The sequence below is a fragment of the Anolis carolinensis genome, chromosome 1 (genome assembly GCF_035594765.1).
Source record: "Anolis carolinensis isolate JA03-04 chromosome 1, rAnoCar3.1.pri, whole genome shotgun sequence".
NCBI classification, from domain to species: Eukaryota; Metazoa; Chordata; class Lepidosauria; order Squamata; family Dactyloidae; genus Anolis; species Anolis carolinensis.
Window position 1 is genome coordinate 4,434,269 of NC_085841.1, and position 19,285 is coordinate 4,453,553.

At 43.8% G+C, this 19,285-nt stretch overlaps 1 protein-coding gene across 5 annotated transcripts in view; it reads left to right on the top strand.

The window, feature by feature from the left end:
- The window catches only part of ncoa1 (nuclear receptor coactivator 1), a 342,571-nt gene that overhangs the window by 285,191 nt on the left and 38,095 nt on the right, over positions 1-19,285 (top strand). For all 5 annotated transcript variants that reach the window (XM_016996553.2, XM_016996548.2, XM_062968794.1 and 2 more), the window contains 5 exons: positions 4,004-4,183; positions 6,930-7,025; positions 7,692-7,832; positions 9,959-10,106; positions 11,519-12,848. In XM_016996553.2, the coding sequence (XP_016852042.2) occupies positions 4,004-4,183; positions 6,930-7,025; positions 7,692-7,832; positions 9,959-10,106; positions 11,519-12,848 (1,895 nt within the window). The remainder of the gene's footprint in view (positions 1-4,003; positions 4,184-6,929; positions 7,026-7,691; positions 7,833-9,958; positions 10,107-11,518; positions 12,849-19,285) is intronic.

Consider the following 19,285-nt stretch of genomic DNA (forward strand, 5'->3'; position numbering starts at 1 on the left):
CTGTCATGGTGGGCTGAGCTCATGGCTCAAGGGGATTGTTGCTGCTCACGGATCAATGTCTCACTCAAGGAAGGTCAGCGCTGCGGCCTGTCAACCTTGCCTGTGTTTAATTGACTCAGCGATAAGGCTCTTCTTGCTTAACACGTCTCCCTTTATCTGAGTTATGGCCTGTTAGCTAAAGCCTGATGTGTTGACAAGCCACTGACCCAGTAAACTCTCATTGCTGTTCTGGCTACCTCTTGTCAGGACGGGAACCCACTGGAGGTTGCGCAGGCAGAAATCTGAAAATGAAGGAAGAACCGATAGAAGCACACCCAGCATACTGCCTGAGATATGTTGATGGGAATTTGCAGTAATTTGCAATGAGGAGACCAGTTGGTTCTTCCTCGATTTCTCTTTCAAGGATACATCTACATCTATCTGGCACTCTGTAGATATTTTGGGCTGACTTTGATATAGGTGGGATGGTGAACCTCCTTAGGGTACAGTCCAATTTGAGGCACAATCTATTTCTGGAATAGGCACATTGGATAATCCTTTTAATTTTATTGTGAGAGCCATTTCCCCAACTGACTTCCACTGCTCCTTGTCTTTTGGACTATAAAACACATTCTGACCATGGCTGATATTTGTGAACAGCAGAGTAAAGGTTCAGCAGGAAGACTGTGCAGAGTATGGAGGGATAAAGTGAAGCAGATTAGTTGGGAGCAGTGAAGACATGGGAAGCAGAAGACGTATCAAGTGTAGAGCCATTGCTGAAATGGTTAGGAATCATAGAATCACAGAATAATAGAGTTGGAAGAGACCGCATGGGCCATCTAGTTCAACCCCCTGCCATGCAAGAAAAGCACAATCAAAGTATCCCTGATAGATGGCCATCCAGCCTCTATTTAAAAGCTTCCAAGGAAGGAGCATCCATGACGCTCTGAGGCAGAGAGTTCCACTGCTGAATAGCTCATACGGGCAGGAAGTTCTTCCTAATATTCAGGTGGAATCTCCTTTCCTGTCATTTGAAGCCATTGCTCCATTGAATCCTAGTTTCCAGGGCAGCAGAAAACAAGCCTGCTCCATCTTCCTTATGGCATCCTTTCCCATATTTATACATGGCTATCATGTATCATCTCCTATCAACCTTCTCTTCTGCAGACTAGACATACCCAGCTCTTTAAGAAGCTTCTCATAGGACATGGTCTCACACAGCTGTGGCTCAGAGGCCATAGAAGTCACAATAAGTGGAGCTTCCTCTTGAAGAGCCAGACTGCAACCTTTTTACTTGTTGCATTTGTTTTCTGGGCAGTGGCCAGTCTCAGAGAGGATTGCTGCAAGCCCATCAAATTGGATGATACTGCAGTGTCTTTGCCAATGCACTGAGCTTCAGGGCATCCATTGCAGAGTGAAGGTGCCAGATCTCCTGGCAATGAAGGCAGCATCTCTGGTTGGTAGATCTGCTGTACAAAATTTGTAAAAGAGTCTCCCAGAGCACTTTCCAATACACCTCCCCTGTGGGATGTGCCTTCTCATAGAATAAAAGAGTTGGAAGAGGCACATTGTTCATCTAATCCAATCCCCTGCCATGCAGGAACACAGAATCAAATCACTTCCAACAAGTGACCACGAATACCTTACTACACTCCTAGACAGTATATTCCTCTGCCAAACAACTCTACCCGTCAATAAGTTTTTCTTAATGTTTAGGTGGAATCCATTGCTTCCCCCTCCTCAATATTGCATCTCCTGAGATATTTGACTGTGGCGCCTCATGACCTGTTCTCCAGTGATGATCTTCAGAACGATTCATAATTTCCAGATCTTTTTTAGCCATTTTGGTCATCCTTCTCTGGACACGTTCCACTTTCTTGAATTGAACATAGGATTATTCCAGGTTCTTATGGTCCAGAAATTGCTCGAGGGCAGACTTCCATGGTCTTGGACCCTTTACAGGTGCATCCTGCTAGAACTGATCTAAGCCATCTGTGGAAAATGAATGGCTGTCTAGATATTGTTGAACTGCTACTCCTAAAGTGTTTCACCATTGGCCATGATGGTTAGGCTGCTGGGACTTATAGTTCAGCAACACCTGAAAGGTCAAACTATTTCTCTTTCCAGCCTAGATAGTCCCACGTGCCAGCCTTTCACAACAGTTGCCATTTCAAAACCAGTTCATTCCCCTCCAGCCAGCATGGGCCACTGAGCATACACTACCTTTTCATTGATTTCATGGTGGCTTGTATCAAATTAGCTCAATTCAATATGAAATCGACTTAAGCTAATTCAATATAGGGCTGGTTTAAATCAATATTTCACTTAATCAGGTCTTAAACTGATTTTGGCTTACTGCAGTGCACACTTGTGCAGTGATGAAGTTTAATGTTTCGTGAAATGTCATTGTGGCGTTTAAGTACACATACACCGGCCAATTTCCTGTAGAGAATCGTAAAATCCAAGGTTCCCTTCGTTTGTAAAAACTGGACAGTATTTCTCTCATATGGCTTTTGGGAGAGCGATGCAAAGAACATTCATTACTTGTACTGAATATGGATTTTTTTGAAGTATGGTTGTCAAGGGAACTACTGTACTCAATTCAAATGTGATTATCTAAGGGTAGAAGGGAATGGTGGAAGGGCCCTGGCTCAATGATAGCACATATCCATATCATGTAGCTGTTCTCATATTCCATCCCAAGTACCTCCGCTGCAAAATGGCTGTGCTGCAGGAAAAAATTGTCTGTCTGTTCACATTAGCTTTGCAACTTAGGATACTAGGAAGGATCCAGAATGATTCTGGAGATATGATTGTCTTATGGAGACCCTGGATTTCTCTTGGTTTGACATATTAGGACCAGGTTTGGCATCCCTTTCCTTTGAGGATGAGAGAATGTAACTTTTGCACACAGGATTTCCATAATTGGGTGGGGATTTGAACACACTTGGAATCCTAGTCCAGTGCTTAAGTCACTCTGGCTAGTAAGATCTGTTCAGAAGAAGTTTGCTATTGCCTTCCTCTGAGGTTGAGAGAATATGATTTTTTCCCAAGGGTGCCCAGTGGATGCCATACTTTTAAAGTCTCATTTTTATTCAAAAATTAAATTTTTTAAAAATAGTGAAAGAACAATCCATAATGCCTGATGTGTATAATTAAAACTAAGCTGCTGACTAGCCACTATGACATACAGTAGAGTCTTGTTTATCCAACCTTTGCTTATCCAGTGTTCTGTATTATCCAATGCAGTCTGCCTCCTGCCCGGATCCAACAACACCACAAGTGCAGCCACACTCCCAAACAAGTGGCAGACTTGTTGTAAAACATAATGTTTTGGTGCTTAATTTGTAAAACCATAATGTAATTTGACGTTTAATAGGCTTTTCCTTAATCCCTCCTTGTTATCCAATATATTCGCTTATCCAACATTCTGCTGGCACTATTATTTTGGATAAGTGAGACTCTACTGTACTACGAAACTAAATAAAAAATAAACACAGTAGCCTAACTATGAACACATAACTACAGATAAACACCTTTTATTGTTAGCTGCTTTAAGTCTCCTTATGGAGAGAAAAAGTGCAACAACAACAACAATAATAATAAACCTGACACTCACTGTTGATCTTATCAAATTACAAACTCCCAGGATTCCATAGCATTGATTCATGACATTTGTTTCAGTGTCAAATTGCATTAATTCTACAGTGTAGATCAGGCATGAGCAAACTTTAGCCCTCCAAGTGTTTTGGACTTCAGCTCCCACCATTCCTAACAGCCTACCGGTAGGCTGTTAGGAGTGGTGGGAGTAGAAATCCAAAACACCTGGAGGACCCAAGTTTGCCCATGCCTGATATAGATGCACTTTCCATCTGTTGGCTCCATAAGGGCTTTTGTTTGTTTTGAGGAGTAGCATCATTGTGATTCTCAGTTTCTCAGCAACTCCCTGGACTCTGCTTTACGGTCCCTGGGCTGGATTTCACAGCTTTTCATGTGGGTTCTTTTCTCTGCTCCTCTTCCCCAGTCAACGGCGTCCCTTGGCCCCAAGAATCCACCAGGCGCAACAGTCATACTTTCAACTGCAGGATGCTGACCCGGCTGCCGGATGAATCCGCCGCAGAGAACCAGGAGGCCCGTCAGCGCTACGAGGTCATGCAGTGCTTCACCGTGTCCCAGCCAAAGCTGATCAAGGAGGAAGGAGAAGGTACATACAGAGGGTTGTTTGTTTGGAGAGGAAGGTGGTGCTTGCTGCGTTGCATATATAGTGCGGAGGGAGTGAGGGACAGACTGTCCTCAGCTGTCCTCTTGCAGGGATTTTCCTTGCAGCTGCAGAAGGGCTTTCTGCCTTTCTGCAGCATTTCCCGCTCCCTTTGGGCAGGTGAGGCCTGCGGCTCTGTATAAACCCTGCAAGCTCACCTTTAAGCAGGTGTCTGTTTTAGAATCATAAAATCACAGAGTTGGAAGAGACCACAAAGGCCATCCAGTCTAGCCCCCTGTCATGCAAGAGCACCCAATCAAAGCACTCCCAACAGATGGCCTTCCAACCTCTGCTTAAAATCCTCCAGAGAAGGAGACTCCACCACACTCCATTGGCAGCATATTCTCCTGCCAAACAGCTCTTACTGTTCAATGCTCCTATTCAGTTGAAAGCAGCAAAAGCAATTACACATAAGAGACTTTGGAACATGCATGTTAAATTATACATAGTACCTTATGTGCATTGTCTCTACACATAACAATAACAATAGCGAAAGTCTGGAAAGGGAAAAAACTTACTATTCCCGAGGAATGTTTAATCAGAATTTTGGACATGATACAAATGGATAAGCTAACACAAAAAATAAGAGAGGGTAAAAATAAAACAGACTGGACAAACTTCATAAAATTCTTGATAAAAAGAAGAATGGACTTAACGATAGACTTATCTACAATATAAAACGGTTTAAGCGAAAAGAGACTAAGGGAAAATACCAATATGTAATCAACGAAAGAGAAAACTCCAAGTTCAAGATGGGAAGTCAAAAAAAAAATTAATTCTTTTTTTTTCTTTTTCTTCTTCTTTCTATTTTTTTTCTTTCTTTCTCCCCCCCCCCTCCGTTTTTCTCTCTTCACCTACTTTCAGAACCCTTTCACCTCCCTCACTTTCCTATTAATATATTGTTCCACCACTTTCGATGTATTATGTTTCTTTACAAAATAAAAAATAATGAGCACGAAAGCAGCAAAAGCATAATTACACATACGAGACTTTGGAACATGCATGTTAAATTATACATAGTACTGTATGTGCATTGTCTCTACACATTGAACAATAATCCCAATGGATTATTGGCCATGTCTGTTGACCATTGGCTCGCTTGTGTTGTATCTGCATTTTTTCATATGTTAAGGTTCCTCCTCTCATTGCTGGCAAGATTTGTTTGGGGTTGTGTAAACACAAAGAACTTCCAAAGATTCTTTCCAGTTATCTGATTGGTGTTCAAGCTTGTGTTCAAATCCCATTAGGAAAGAAAATTCAAATGGTTGGAGCAATAAGCTCCATTAGGTCTCCTTCCAGAGAAAAGGCAGGACATATCCAGAAAATGGCCATCTTCTGCATCATCAGCCCTGATTTCCACCACTTCTCATCCACCATCGGCCCCAAGAGCCCCAGTTCTGGATTAGGACCGCGATCCACCTCTTCCCTGTAGCTCCACTCTGTAATGCCAGAGAGACACTTTCCAGGAGAACACTTTGGGCTCATTTCTCCACAGCAGCCATTTCGTTCCAGTGCATTAGCCGAATTAATCCATTGCAGCTTACACGCTGGAAGAAATAAATCACAGTGAGGTTTATGAGCACATCCTTTGCCTATAGCTGTTGGAGGTGTCTTTTGCTCCTGTCTTTTATTTCATAAGGCTCCCAAAGGCATGCTCCTAAACAGCATGGAGCATGCAGACACACAGATACTCAAAACATGCAAGCAGCCTCTCAAGAGCTACATTTCTCGGTTGTTGCATTTCCTCTTGTCTGTTTCTTGCCTGTAAAACATCCCAGGAACAGGTCATGCCACAAACACCATATCTTGGGTAGTCATTGGAAGCCAGTTTTCTGCCCTTGGGATGCTTTCACAAGCTCCATGGGCTGCCAAAGACTCTCTCAACCATAAAAAAACAAACAACAACAAAATAGGTGGGTGTATTCCATTTTTGGAAAGTGAATATATATTTCATTTTAAAGAATTGGTGTTTCATGTTAAAGAAGGTGCCCTGCAACCTGTTTACAAGCTGAAATGAGCAAAAAGGGGGGTCACAAGAGCCACAAAAACAGCCTTGAAGGCATGCTTTGCCCACTTCAGGTTTAAGTCTTCCACTTTAAGGTGGAAGTGAATTTTTCATTTTAAAAAACTCAAGAAGAACTTTTGCTTCCCTGGGCAAAGGCTTGCATTTCCTTTGAAGGGTCTGCCTTGCTTTTGGAAAGTTGTACTTTTCACTAAATATGCTTTTTATGGGACGTTTTTAGGAGGAAGGTGTTCTGATGGCAGTCATGAAAGGAAAGAAGAGCTCTGACTTTAGGGGAACCTGGAAGAGAGAAGTGAAACTTCTTTTTCAGGAAGGACTCAGACTTGGGATTTTTGGGGGGATTGTGAATTTTAAAAGTAATTTTTATTGTATTTATTATATTGCAATTGTATTTTTACTCTATATCCATGCACCAATATTTAATTGTTTTAATATTTATAGTCATTTTATTTTACATTTTCATTAGGTTGTGTGTTTGTTAGCTTCCTTAAGCCCCTATGGGTAGAAAGGCAAAGTAGAAATAAAGATTATTATTATTATTATTATTATTATTATTATTATTATTATTATTATTATTATTTTATCCAGCTGGTGGCCCACGTCATTAGCAATAAGCCCAGTCTCTCTTTGTTCTCACTCTCTATGTCCCTCTATTTGTGTTCCTGGCAGATCTGCAGTCCTGCCTGATATGCATCGCACGAAGATTACCTCGATCCACTGTCCCCACCACATCAGAATCTTTCATGACCAAGCAAGATACTACAGGTACCAAAGGAATAGCCAAAAAACCAAGGCGGGTTGGAAAAGTGCCCAGCAATAGCAGGGCACTTTGGTGGAGTAGCCAAACATTATGGCTTGGAATTGCTTTGATGTCCAAGAGGCCACAACATGAGATGGATGGAGAAAACAGCAAGAAATTATATTCCTTTAGGCTTTAGGACTGAGGAATTAATTCAAATGATTCACAGAAAGGGAGGTTTTAGAGGTGAGAGTTTGAAGAGAGAGGAAAGATGCCTCAGACACAAATTCAAGCCAAAAGGGCAGTGAAGGAGAATGGGTTCAGCCATATAGTTAAAACAATTGTAGGATCCAAGTTACGGTGTTGCAGGAGCAATAGGAGAAGGTAAATTAATTAAGCTGCAGATATGAGCCAGGTGGTGTTGGGATATTTATTTACACATCCATACCTACAGCTTTGTTTTCTTTTATTTATGAGGGGATTTTTACACCAAGACCCTTTCCATCATCTTAATGGAGCATTCGGGGAGATAACCAAGGTTTAATGAATAGCAATTCAGGGATAATCAAAACAAGAACAGAATGGTAAAGATGTGGGAGTGTCTGCAGAGAGCAGAGGGCCTTGGAACCGACATCCTTCATTTCTCTGCCTTCTCTGGGTTTCATGTTCAATCTCTATTCCTCTCTGCTCAGGTAAAATCATTTCCATCGACACCAGTTCGCTGAGAGCAGCAGGCCGGACCGGCTGGGAAGATCTAGTGAGGAAATGCATCTATGCTTTCTTCCAGCCTCAGGGCAGGGAGCCATCTTACGCCAAGCAGCTATTTCAGGAAGGTAAAAGGCTCTTCTCTTTTGCACGCACTCCCATTGTCACTGCGTAAGTGCTTTCCGGGCTCAAAACACAAAAACAGGCGAAGGAGGCAAACGGCGCTGCCAAAGGAAGTGGCTGCTCCGGTTGAGTAGTGCCAGTGGCCCCACTGGCTGGCAGAACGGGTTTGCCGGCAGAGCCCATAGAAAGCCAGCCAGCTGCCCATCGTCTCTCTGGACTTCCATGGCAACCTGGCCCAGGAGGCTCTTGGCCCCCCGCGTAAGGCTGGCCTGCCAAGCCAGAGGCCTTCTGACAGCCACTTCAGGAAGGAAAAACAAAAGGAGGCGAGACACCAAAGTTATTCATGGCTTGCTTTGCCCCATTGGTTCCATTTATTTATTTAACTTAGGTCTTGCCTTGATACCAATGTAGAATCAATCCAAAGACATTTGCAGTTCGGGTGGTTTTGCACATGTGTTTAGTTATTAACAAAATGAGCATGAGTTAAAACACGTGTACTATGGATAGTACAAGAACATACCAAGTTATTTTCCACTATATATACAACACATACTACCAAAGGTTAAAAAGCATGAAGCATGAAGCAATCATTCCAATGTAAAGGGTAATTTAAAATTATTTAAGATATATTTAGTACATGTACACTAAATTCATTGAACTTTCTCCTACCTCAGCTCTGTTCCAGAGTATCCTAAAAAGAGTTGGTAGGACGGCTTGTGGGAAATGGGGTTTAGACCAGGGAGATCTGGATTCAAGCGAGAAGTTATTCTCAGCTGGCCATATTCAGTCTCTCAGCCTGTTTTTATGCTTCTAAAGGTAACATGGGGGGTGAGGATCATGTACTCTTTGAACTCCCCATAGATCAAGCATGGGCAAACTCCAGCCCTCCAGGTGGTTTGGACTTCAGCTCCCAGAAAGCCCAGCCAGCTTGCCGGCTGTTAGGAATTGTGAAAGTTCAAAACACCTGGAGGGCCGAAGGTTGCCCATGGCTGCTGTAGAAAGTGTGGGACAAGGGTGTAATAATTGATGTGCTCACTTGGTATTTACATAGTGCTAGTTCATAGTGCCTCACAGGCACACAAATTTGTTCTCCTCGATGCAGCAAGGCTCCAGGTAGTGACCAAGAGGCCTAGTATAGACCTTGTGGCGAGTGAACAAGGTTATATCCTTACTTCCCCTTTCCCCCAGTATGGAACCCAAAACAGCTTACGCTAGATACAGTAAATTCTCAAGTTAATCAGAACTCAAGCAACAGACAGAAACAGCTGCTTTCAGTCCCCTTGTTGAGAGAAAAAGCAGGGTATAAATACATATTTTTGTTGTTGTTATTATTAAATTGTATTTTAAATAAAAATTAATATAAAATGAATGTACATGAAGTTAAGCTTGTATTTATTTTTAATCACTGTATTTCAATATTAATATCAAGTCAATACAGAGTTTATGATATAGTATGGGATATAGTATTAGGCCTATTTTGACAGTAACCCTCAAATGACCAGAAACTACATTTATCTGACATCTACCAGATAACTGCCAGTTAACTGAGAGTTTACTGTATTTTTTAAAAAAAACAGCTGAAATAATAGTGGTGCAACAATTGGAAAACATTAAGCTGTTCGTCCAATTGAGATGTTGATTTAAACCATTAAAACATATTAATCTCCTCTATCACTTATTTTCTTAAAAAGCACATTCAAACATCATTCTACCCAACTTTGGATAGAGACTGAAGGCCTGCTTGATTAGGATATCTTTGTCTGATGGTGCAAAGAGAGCAGAGAAGGGCCAATTGGGCCTCCTTTGGAAGGGAATTCCAACGCCTAGTAGCAACCAGTGAGAAGGCACTTTGCTATGTTCTCTCCAGACAGTGAAAGTAGTGAGACGGACAGAAAGTGCTGGTTGCTTTCTCTGGAAAAACATATGGAAGGCTGCATGATTCCCACTCCAGCTCTTTCGGCATCCTTCGTATTTTTGGTTATGTTTTATTTATTTCATTTGACACCTTTCTCCCATTGAGATGCAAGCAGGCTCTCATCTAATTATTACAAAGTGCTAGTTTAGTACAGCTGCACTTAACTCCTAGCCCATTTATTCACACTTTCCTTCCTTCCCTCTTTTCTCTTTCCAGTGATGACGCGGGGCACAGCCTTCAGCCCATCCTACCGGTTCACACTAAGCGACGGGACTATCCTGAGCGCTCACACCAAGTGCAGGCTCTGCTGCCCGCAGAGCCCAGAGATGCAGCCTTTCATCATGGGCATTCACATCATTGAGAGGTGAGCCTTGGAGACGCCCACTAAAGTTGGTTACTGCTCCCTCCTGTTCCCCCCAGATTGCCTTTCTGAGACTGTAGGCCTCTTGGGAGGGAGGGACCTGTCTGAATAGCCACTGAAACCCTGCCAGATGCCAAATACTGGAGACATGTCCATGGGGTGCATTTAGGGAAAGGACTGCCATGCATGCTGATTCCTCTGGAACCTCTTCCCTCCAAGGAGATTCCACTTTGATGGGGAATTTCATGTGGGGCTGAGATATAAGGAGCAAGCATGAGAGGAATTAAAGGAAAGGTACACGCTGAAGATGATGACATCTGGACACATGCACATAAAATTCTGTGAATGAAGCTGAGTCTTGAAAGCAAAATAAATCTCCCCTGTTAAGCTCCACCAACCTTTAGGTGTTTTGCACTCTGGCTCCTAGAATCTCTGAGCATTTGTTGAACTGGCTGTGGCTTCTGGGAGTTGATGTCCCAGTCACTCAGAGGACCAAAATTTTGGAGTCACCAAAATATGCCACTTCTCTGGGGTGGAAATTCTCTGCTGTTTATTTCCTTGTTCTCCCAAACCCCTTTTTTTCATGAGCCCAGTCTGTCTTGCATTGCTGCTGTACTCTTTCCTGCTTGACAGGATAAGTTTGCACGTTGACACCTTCTTATTGGCTTTGACATGGTGATAACTCTTCTGTGTGAATTTCTTTACGCGGCAACCTAACACAGCCATTATGTATTCTTGAAAATGAGCTTTTTCATGATTCTCTGTATAAGCTTGTATGTAGACCATCTTTCCTCCTTTTGGGGACCATTGTTTACTGTTATTGGGGGAGTGGAATGGTAAAATTATAATGATTCTTTAATGTTTATGGTGGGGCTGACATTGAAACCAGGAATGGAGGAATGTTTGAATGAGAAGCCTGTCAAGGTAAGCGCAGGGCCCCTGAAGCAAATCTTGGGTGCCTCTGGGTGCTCCTTTGGCTTTTGCCTCCTGACTCTTTTTATGAAACCAAATATGACATCAGATTGCTCTCTAAGCTTACTCTGACCTTGGCAGTTCCTTCCTTAGTAATGTTCCCTGTACTGGAATCCTTTTCCAATGACTTTCACAAAAGCTTTTGCATGAAAGGACGCTACATGGGAACTGGCCATTGAATTGGCCACATGTTTTTTTTTTTCTGGGAGAGTTTCAAGAAAAGAAATTGATCATTTCAGGTAAATTCCATATGAACAATGAGTCACTGCATCATGTTTTCTATATGTACTTTTCCCTCTGCTTTTACCCACCCCTGTGAAAGCACTGGTTACAAGGAAACCAGCTCTTTACAGGACTTTGGAAATGAGTTGGTTCTTTTCCCTTTCTCTGCCATTCACTATGTCCTCTTTAACTCTCTCTTTTTTTCTTTTTCCTTGATTCAGGGAACATGGCCCACTGTCACCTCAAGATAACACTAACTCTGGAATGCCTGTTCCCCGGGTCAATCCCGCTCTGAACCCCAACATTTCCCCGGGGCAAGGTATGCCTCTGTCTACACCGCTCCCTCCTACCAACAATGGAAACATGTTACCATCCAATCCGGGCCACCCGCCGGGACCGGGCCTGCATGCCAATAGCGGGGGTGCTGCCGCTACCGGCCCGGCAGGCTTTGGATGTTCACCGGGGAGCCAGATGGGACCGAACGTTGCCTTAAGCCAGGGACAGGCTGCTCCCCAGAACAGTAGCCATGCCATGAACCTCAGCAGCTCCCCAATGAACAGTCCCGGGGTCACCCCGCCACAGTTCATGTCCCCCAGGCATCGGGTCAGCCCAGGACTGGTCCATAGGCCCAGAGTGCCAAGCAATCCCTTTTCCCCCACGATGCCCACCACACACTCCCCCGTGGGCATGATGGGTGGCTGCGGTGTCGCCAGCGCTGTCGGCAACAGGCCTTACCCCGGCACCCCCTTAAACTCCATGCAGGGACTGAGGGAAGGGCCCAGCCCCCCGGTGGGCTACTCGACCCCCTCTCCTGTTTTGCGGCAGCTGAGCAACCAGAACTCGCCCAGCCGGATGAGCATGCCGGCCATGAAAACGGAGCCAAAGGACAGCAAGGAGATGGGCTCCATCATGTGCGGCATGGCTCATTCCGACAGTGTCTCGGGGGACAGCAAGCCCTTGGACTCTAGCTTGCTGCACGGTGGCGACAGACTCTCGGAGGGGGACAGCAAGTGCTTACAGGCCACCAGCCAGAAGCTAGTCCAGCTCCTGGCTACCACGGCCCAGGAGCAGTTGCGGCACGCAGATGCCGACACCAGCTGCAAAGAGCCTTTGTCTTGCACGGGCACCTCCGGCACCCCCTCCTCCGGGAACCCCGTGGGCAGCGCCTGCCCCTCCTCTCACAGCTCCCTCACTGAGCGGCACAAGATCTTGCACCGGCTCCTCCAGGAGGGCAGCCCCTCGGACATTAACTCCCTGGCCATGGAGCACGACAAAAAGGACGGCGCGGCCGGCGGAAACGCCGCAGCCGTCGCCGCACAGAACCAAGGCCCAGGGACCCCGGACATGAGGCTGGAGGCCGACGCAATGAAGAAGAAGGAGTCCAAGGACCACCAGCTCCTCCGCTACCTTCTTGACAAGGATGAAAAAGAGCTGGCGTCTAACCCCACCTTGAGCCTGGATGACGTGAAGGTTAAAGAGAATCCGGAGCAACTGGAATCCTGCAGTATAACTCCTAAGCAGGAGGATGTGAAGCTGCAGCCACAGGGACAGGTGGGTTCCCCCGTTTTTCCCCCTATTTGGGGGGAAAACACACATGTATATGTTGTTCCATTAATGATTAGAACCAGGCGAGTGCTGCTACTGGCTTGTGATGCTACTTAGTTGAGGTAGGACAAGTTGCTTAGTACTAAGGAGCAAAGGGTTAATACATTCAAGAGTAACCCATGTGGGCAGAAGTATAGAAAACTTGGCTTGATAGCTGCATATTATTTCTTCTAGTCAGCACAAATACATAAAAGGTGCCTTTGGACAAATGAAGAGAGCTGCCAGAGAGTGGCAGCTTGTTTCTTGTACAGAAATTATTATAAAGGCTAAATAATGTGAACGTTCCTGTTAGTGCAGGTGCCACATTCTAAATTGATGTCTCTTGCAGGTGTCTTTCTGACAATTAAATTTCTCCATCCACTTACTATCAAACCTCAGCCAAGTCAGTATACTTTGAAACCTAAGCTTTAAACGAGTAGCCTAAAGACTTTCTCTCCTTTCCAGCAAAATCCACTCCAGGTCTTTCTTTCTTCTCTGCAACAGCTTCCTTTCATAATTTGTTTGTTTGTTTTGTTTTAATCAGTCATAGGAGGGCAGAAACGAGAGTGGAAAGTTTGGTTCTTTTCCCCTCATCTTTCTGATGTTGAAAGTGAAAGGAGGAATAATCATCATCATCATCTATTACCTGCCTCTCCTCAATGGTTCGAGGCGGGACACGACACAGTTAAAAACACATTATCATAAAATACATACATTAAAACACATTAATATATATATAATGATACAAAAATTAAAATACAATAGAATACAGTGTCAATTTAAAATTCATGGAGTAGCAGAAACAGACATAATTTTTGGAGCTGAGGAGGAGAGGGAGAGAGTTCAGATAAAGAAGAAAGCTGCCATTTAATTCTTTGCTGTTGGAGCTTGGAAATTGTCGACTCGGCCATCTACAAAGCAAGCCTTCCCTGTTTTTAAAAAACATCCGTTTACATTTCCAGTGAAACAACACAACAGTTTATTTACTGGGAGCTATTTAAAAGGGCTATGTTCTTAGTCTGAAGGGTAAAGGCTGGGGTTCTAAAGTTCTTTAGCAAAGGAAACTGCAAGAAGCAACATGCAGGGAGGGACTGAACCACACCAAAAAAGAGATGGTTGCCACTAGGAACTTGTAGCACTTTGATACTACCTTACTTGCTGTGGCTGTGTTCATCAGATTGTAGAATTGTGGCTTTGTAGAGGAGTGAGACATTTGGAATTATCAGCAAGCTCTAGGCTACAAATCCTGAATCCATAGCTATGGCAGTTAAAATGGCACCAAGGTGCTATAATTCCATAATATGTTTAAAAAAATACAGTCCAGATTATGCTGCTAACAAGGATTCTGGACTTTGGTAAGCAAGGAGAACCATTACAGCTAATGTCTTAAGCCAGTGGCATTTTGCTGGCAGACCCATGAATCCTGTTGGTGCGGCAGATGTTCTGTTCCATAAGCTTCCCTTATTTGATCCAACAGCAAAAAGTTTCAAAAGGCCTGGATTGCACAGGCTTCAGGGTTTCCTGAACCCAAAGACCCAGCGTGTCCCAAGGGTGTGAATGGGTTTAAAACCTATCTGGGATTATTGCTTGCCTGCCTGCTTTCTGTTGGTTAGTGGGCTGTGTGGGAACCGGCACCATTCAGGGATCATGATCTCTCATAATAGAGTTATTAAACAGCAATGACAGTTCCCTCAAAGAGAGATTTCAGGGTATAAATATTCATTACCGTGAGTTGTGAATAGGAGAATAGCGTGCTACTACTTTCCCCAAAAGCCGAGGGAGGGGACAACATGGACAAGGCTTGTTAATCCTTTCTATCAATGGGCCCAGGAGGAGGTGCTTAACATGCAGAGCACATGCTGGAAAGCCCGCTTTCACCCTTGTGTCAGAACAGAGAGCTGCTCTTGTTGCCTGAAAATTTATTTATTTATTTAATCTGTATGTTTATAACTTACCTGGCTGCCGGGCAAGGGAGGTAACAGCTCTCCATAGTGGGTTTTAAGGGCATCTATTTACTTGTATTCTGCTTCCTCCTTCCCCCAAACCAGGATTTGATGTGACTTACAAAAGTTAAATACATTTGACTTTTGAGTATTTGATTCACATGTTCTCTCCAGGAATCTCCAGGTCTTCTAGTGCGAATCAACTTGGCATTTTTTAGAGAGAATCTCCAGTCCTTCAGTTCGATTCGATGGTCAGCTTCCAGCTGGATGATGTGTTACTTTAAGCTGGAAGAAATATGAGTATGTTAAATAGGAGTGGAAACTAGAGGGGATTCCTATACCGATAAATGGGAAATGGAAATTTCAGCAAGTGTGGCTTGTCCTGCAATTATGGAACAACACCAGCTGAAATTCCCTTTTCAAAGATACAGGACTATCCACCAAATACTGGTACAAATCCTTTTCATCAGCTCCTTGATTTTGGGGACAATCTTGGGTCTTGTCCTGTCTCTTCCCCTTTTTCCCTTTTCATTGATATTTTCAAGAGCAACTGGTACCTCAGAACCTCCCCAAAGAGGGTTATTTGTTTATTATTACTCAACTATTGCAAAATTTGCATTTATTCCTAAATTATTAAAATATTACTAAATTCACCCTTTCTCTTTATGCTTCAGGGGCAGTATTATAAATATATAAACACTTCCCGGGTACACTCCCTGGCCTAGCTAATACTGGGAATTATTGTTTCATATCCAGCTTTGATCTCTGTGATTGAGATGCAAAGTGCCTTTCTTAGCCTAACCTTGCCCTGCTAGTGTCATCATCAACTAACAAAGGGCTAGGTGGACAAAATATACCCACTCTGAATGACTTCATATACTTCCTAGCTGCTATTCTGTTTTTATATATGTGTGTAAATAGCAATTACAGCTTTGCTTTTAATTGGATTATTTTTAAACCTTATGTTTGCTTTTTTGAAATGCAGGACACAAGTGCAAAGATTCTTTTTTGCGGGCAGAGTGAGATTTGCTAAACAAGAATTGTGTTAATTGCTTGGGAATATTTCTGTCTCCTGTGTCTATGTATTAAGCTCACCACAGATGGGGTTTAAAATATATTTCTGTATGCCAATGTGTTGTTAAATAATCTCTCCCAAGAACTGGCCTTTGGAGCTTGATCTTGCTGTCTTACATCTTCCCACTCCCTGCTCCCTAAGCGCGCCAACTGGAACCCAAAACGCTTCTCTTTTCAGACCCTCTTCTGCAATATGGGGGAGATTATATTGTACTGCCCCACCTGATGATTGCTTTGAAAGGATGCATAGGATGTACTCTAAATCCTCAGAAAAGTAAAATATAAATGCAGATTAATATTTTATCACTCTAGATCAGGTATGAGCAAACTTCACCCCTCTAGGTATTTTGGACTCCAACTCTCACAATTCCTAAAAGTCCAAAACACCTGGAGGGCTGAAGTTTGCTCGTGCCTGTTCTAGATGCTTATCTGGAGCACTAAATATGGGCTTGGAAAAGCTGCATCTTTGTCCTCTTTATTAACAAGAATTGGGAATATTGGTTGGTTGGTTTTAGCCTTCTTCATCCTACTATTACTAACTGTCGGGCTTTCTGGCCTTTGGGCTGCCATCCCAGTATTGTTTTATGGCCAATCAGCCCTATATATTACTCTCTTTCCCCCTCTGTTTCTAGATGTTGTTGTTGTTGTTGTTGTTGTTTGCCTTCAGGTCTTTTCCAACTTATGCCAACCCTATGGCAAACCTATCACTGGGGTTTCTTGACTGCATTTATTTGGAGGAGGCTTGCCATTGCTTTGCTCTGAGGCTGAGAGAGTGCGACTTGCTCAAAGTCATCTACTTGGTTTACAAACCTGAGTGAGGATTAGAATCCTGGTCTCTACAATTGCAATCCAATCCACTATTTAGATAATTGGACTGAAATCCTTTTATTACAATCATTGAATCAATGGGGAACTAATCAGTCAGCGCTTCCATTGACTTGGGGCTGACGGTTAGATTGAGCCTTCAAGATCTTTCAAGCCAGCTTGAGTCTGCCTGGAAATGGCAGCCATCTCCCTGCTCTGGGGTGATTTTTTGCAAAGTAAATGGACAATTAAAGCAGCATGCAGATTGCCCAAAGGGTTTTTAGCGAATGTATCACTGCAGTCCGCAATGGCTGTATTAGAAGGAGATTGCTCTGGTTCTTCACCTGTTGAGCGCCAGAGTGTCAGGGGCCCTTTCTTTCTTAAGGCACCGGGGTGTCACAACGATTTCTCATTACACCATTCCCCTTTTCGGAGTGTCTGATGAGATCACCTTCCCGTCTTTCACATCCTGTTTCCCAATCTTTTCCCTTTGTTGAGAGGCTTGCTAAACTGGAGAATGTGTGTCAGTGCAAAAGACAGGAGAGAGGGGCAGGGGGTGGGAAAGGGAGAATGAAGCATAATCTAAGCGGACAGGGCTGTCTTTTGCAGTTCTTTTTCCAGAAGAAATCTGGAGCAAAGTCTTGAAGTTGGGTCTTGGGAGGATGGGCGGGAACCCTGACTTTGAACAAGTGAGATGTACAGATCTTGCATCGGTGGCCATCTGGGAGAAGGGGAAGAGAAAGGGATCTCAATAAGAGTGGCAGGTCGAGTGGGAGCCTTCTTTCTACAACCACTGAATCTATGGGGTTCTCTTTTTGAAGCAATTTACTCCATTGGGAAGTCAGAGGAGAGTGGACGAGGGATCCCTGCCTGAATCATTGAGTTGGACCCCTCAAGGCCATCCACTCCAACCCCTGCCATGCAAGAACACACAATACAAGCACCCCCAACAAATGACCATCCAGCCTCTGCTTTAAAAAAACAGAGGAGACTCCACCAGACTCCCAGGCAGCAGCAGAACCCAGCTCCCTAAACTGCTCTTCACGGGGCTTGACTTCCAGACCTTTGATCATTTTGGTCGCCTTTCTCTAAACATGTTCCAGCTTGTCAATATCCCTCTTGAATGGCTTTACCCAGAACTGAACACAGTCTTATTCCATATGAGGTTTGACCAAAGCAGAATAGAGTGGGACTGTTATTTCCCTTGATCTAGACTCTGTGCTCCTGTTGATGCAGCCTAGAATCATATTGGCTTTTTTAGCTGCAGCATCACACTGTCCAATTTCACTGGATAGAATCATAGAGTCATATAGTATTTATTTATTTTATTTCCCTCATTTCTATCCCGCCCTTCTCACCCGAAGGGACTCAGTAGGAAGAAATCACAAAGTCCATGCAATCCGATCCCTCCATCTGAGGATTTCTTTGCGGTAATAGTGAATTTAGCATCAAAGCAAAGGGTCGTCCAAGACATCTGCCATAGATTCCAGCCCTGAGTTCCTTGGAACAGTTGCATGGACATGGAAAAAAAAAATCTTAAACTGGACTTATTTCAAGACTGAGAGATATTGATGGAGGAGCCAGACAAGAGGTAGTTCAGGCTTTGTTTTGATATGAGAAGGTAAAAAAAAGGTTAAGGTTTCCCCTGACGTTAAGTCCAGTCATGACTGACTCTGAGGGTTGGTGCTCATCTCCATTTCTAAGCCGAAGAGCCGGCATTGTCCATAGACACCTCCAAGGTCATGTGGCCGGCATGACTGCATGGAGCGCATATGAGAAGCAGCCTCTAAATGAGAGATGGGCAAAGAGTGACCCACAGCCTGACCCCCAGGGCCATTTTGTGGGCCCCAAATGGCTTGTAGCAGAGGAAAGTGTTTTCATCACATTCTGGATTCACCTTGTGACCAGTTTTAAGTTCAAAGGGACTTATTTGGAACAGGAAGCAAACAGAAAAGTGTTGTTTTATTTTCTCTCTTAAATGAGACTCAAAGGGGCTTCAAGCAGAGTAAATGGCTTCTAATTTCCTAATGTTAAAATAGGCCTTGCATAGACTTGAAATGGACAGGAAGGCCCCAAACATGGTAAAAACATTTTTGTCCTCTTGAAGAAATCTGGAAGGGAAGGTGTTTTGTTTTATTTGGGGGGCGAGGGTGTTAGAGTGGGTTGAGCAGAAGACGTGGCCTTACAAGTTCTTCTGTGGAGCTAATGTGACCCCTTTTTTGATTTGTTGAGTTTTAAAATGCAAACACACACCTGTATGTGAATTTTTGAAATGGCTAATCCTGTTGGTCTGTTGAAGCAAAGGCACAAACAGTTGCATGGCACTTAACAGATTGATTATACCTGCTAAATATGCCCATTTCCTCAGTTTGAGATGCCAGCTTTGTGTCTATAATCAACAGTAGCAACCAGCATCCCTACAGAGGCTTATAGCACCTTGGGTCGTAGCAAAGTTCAGGCTCAAGCCTTGTGGTCGCTCTTCCTTCTGAAAAGGTCCCTCCTCCTTCTCCTCTTCCTGGGTGTTTTTGCCTGTGTGTTTGCGAGTGGGACTGACTCAGCCTCTCCACCATCTTGCTGTGTGGG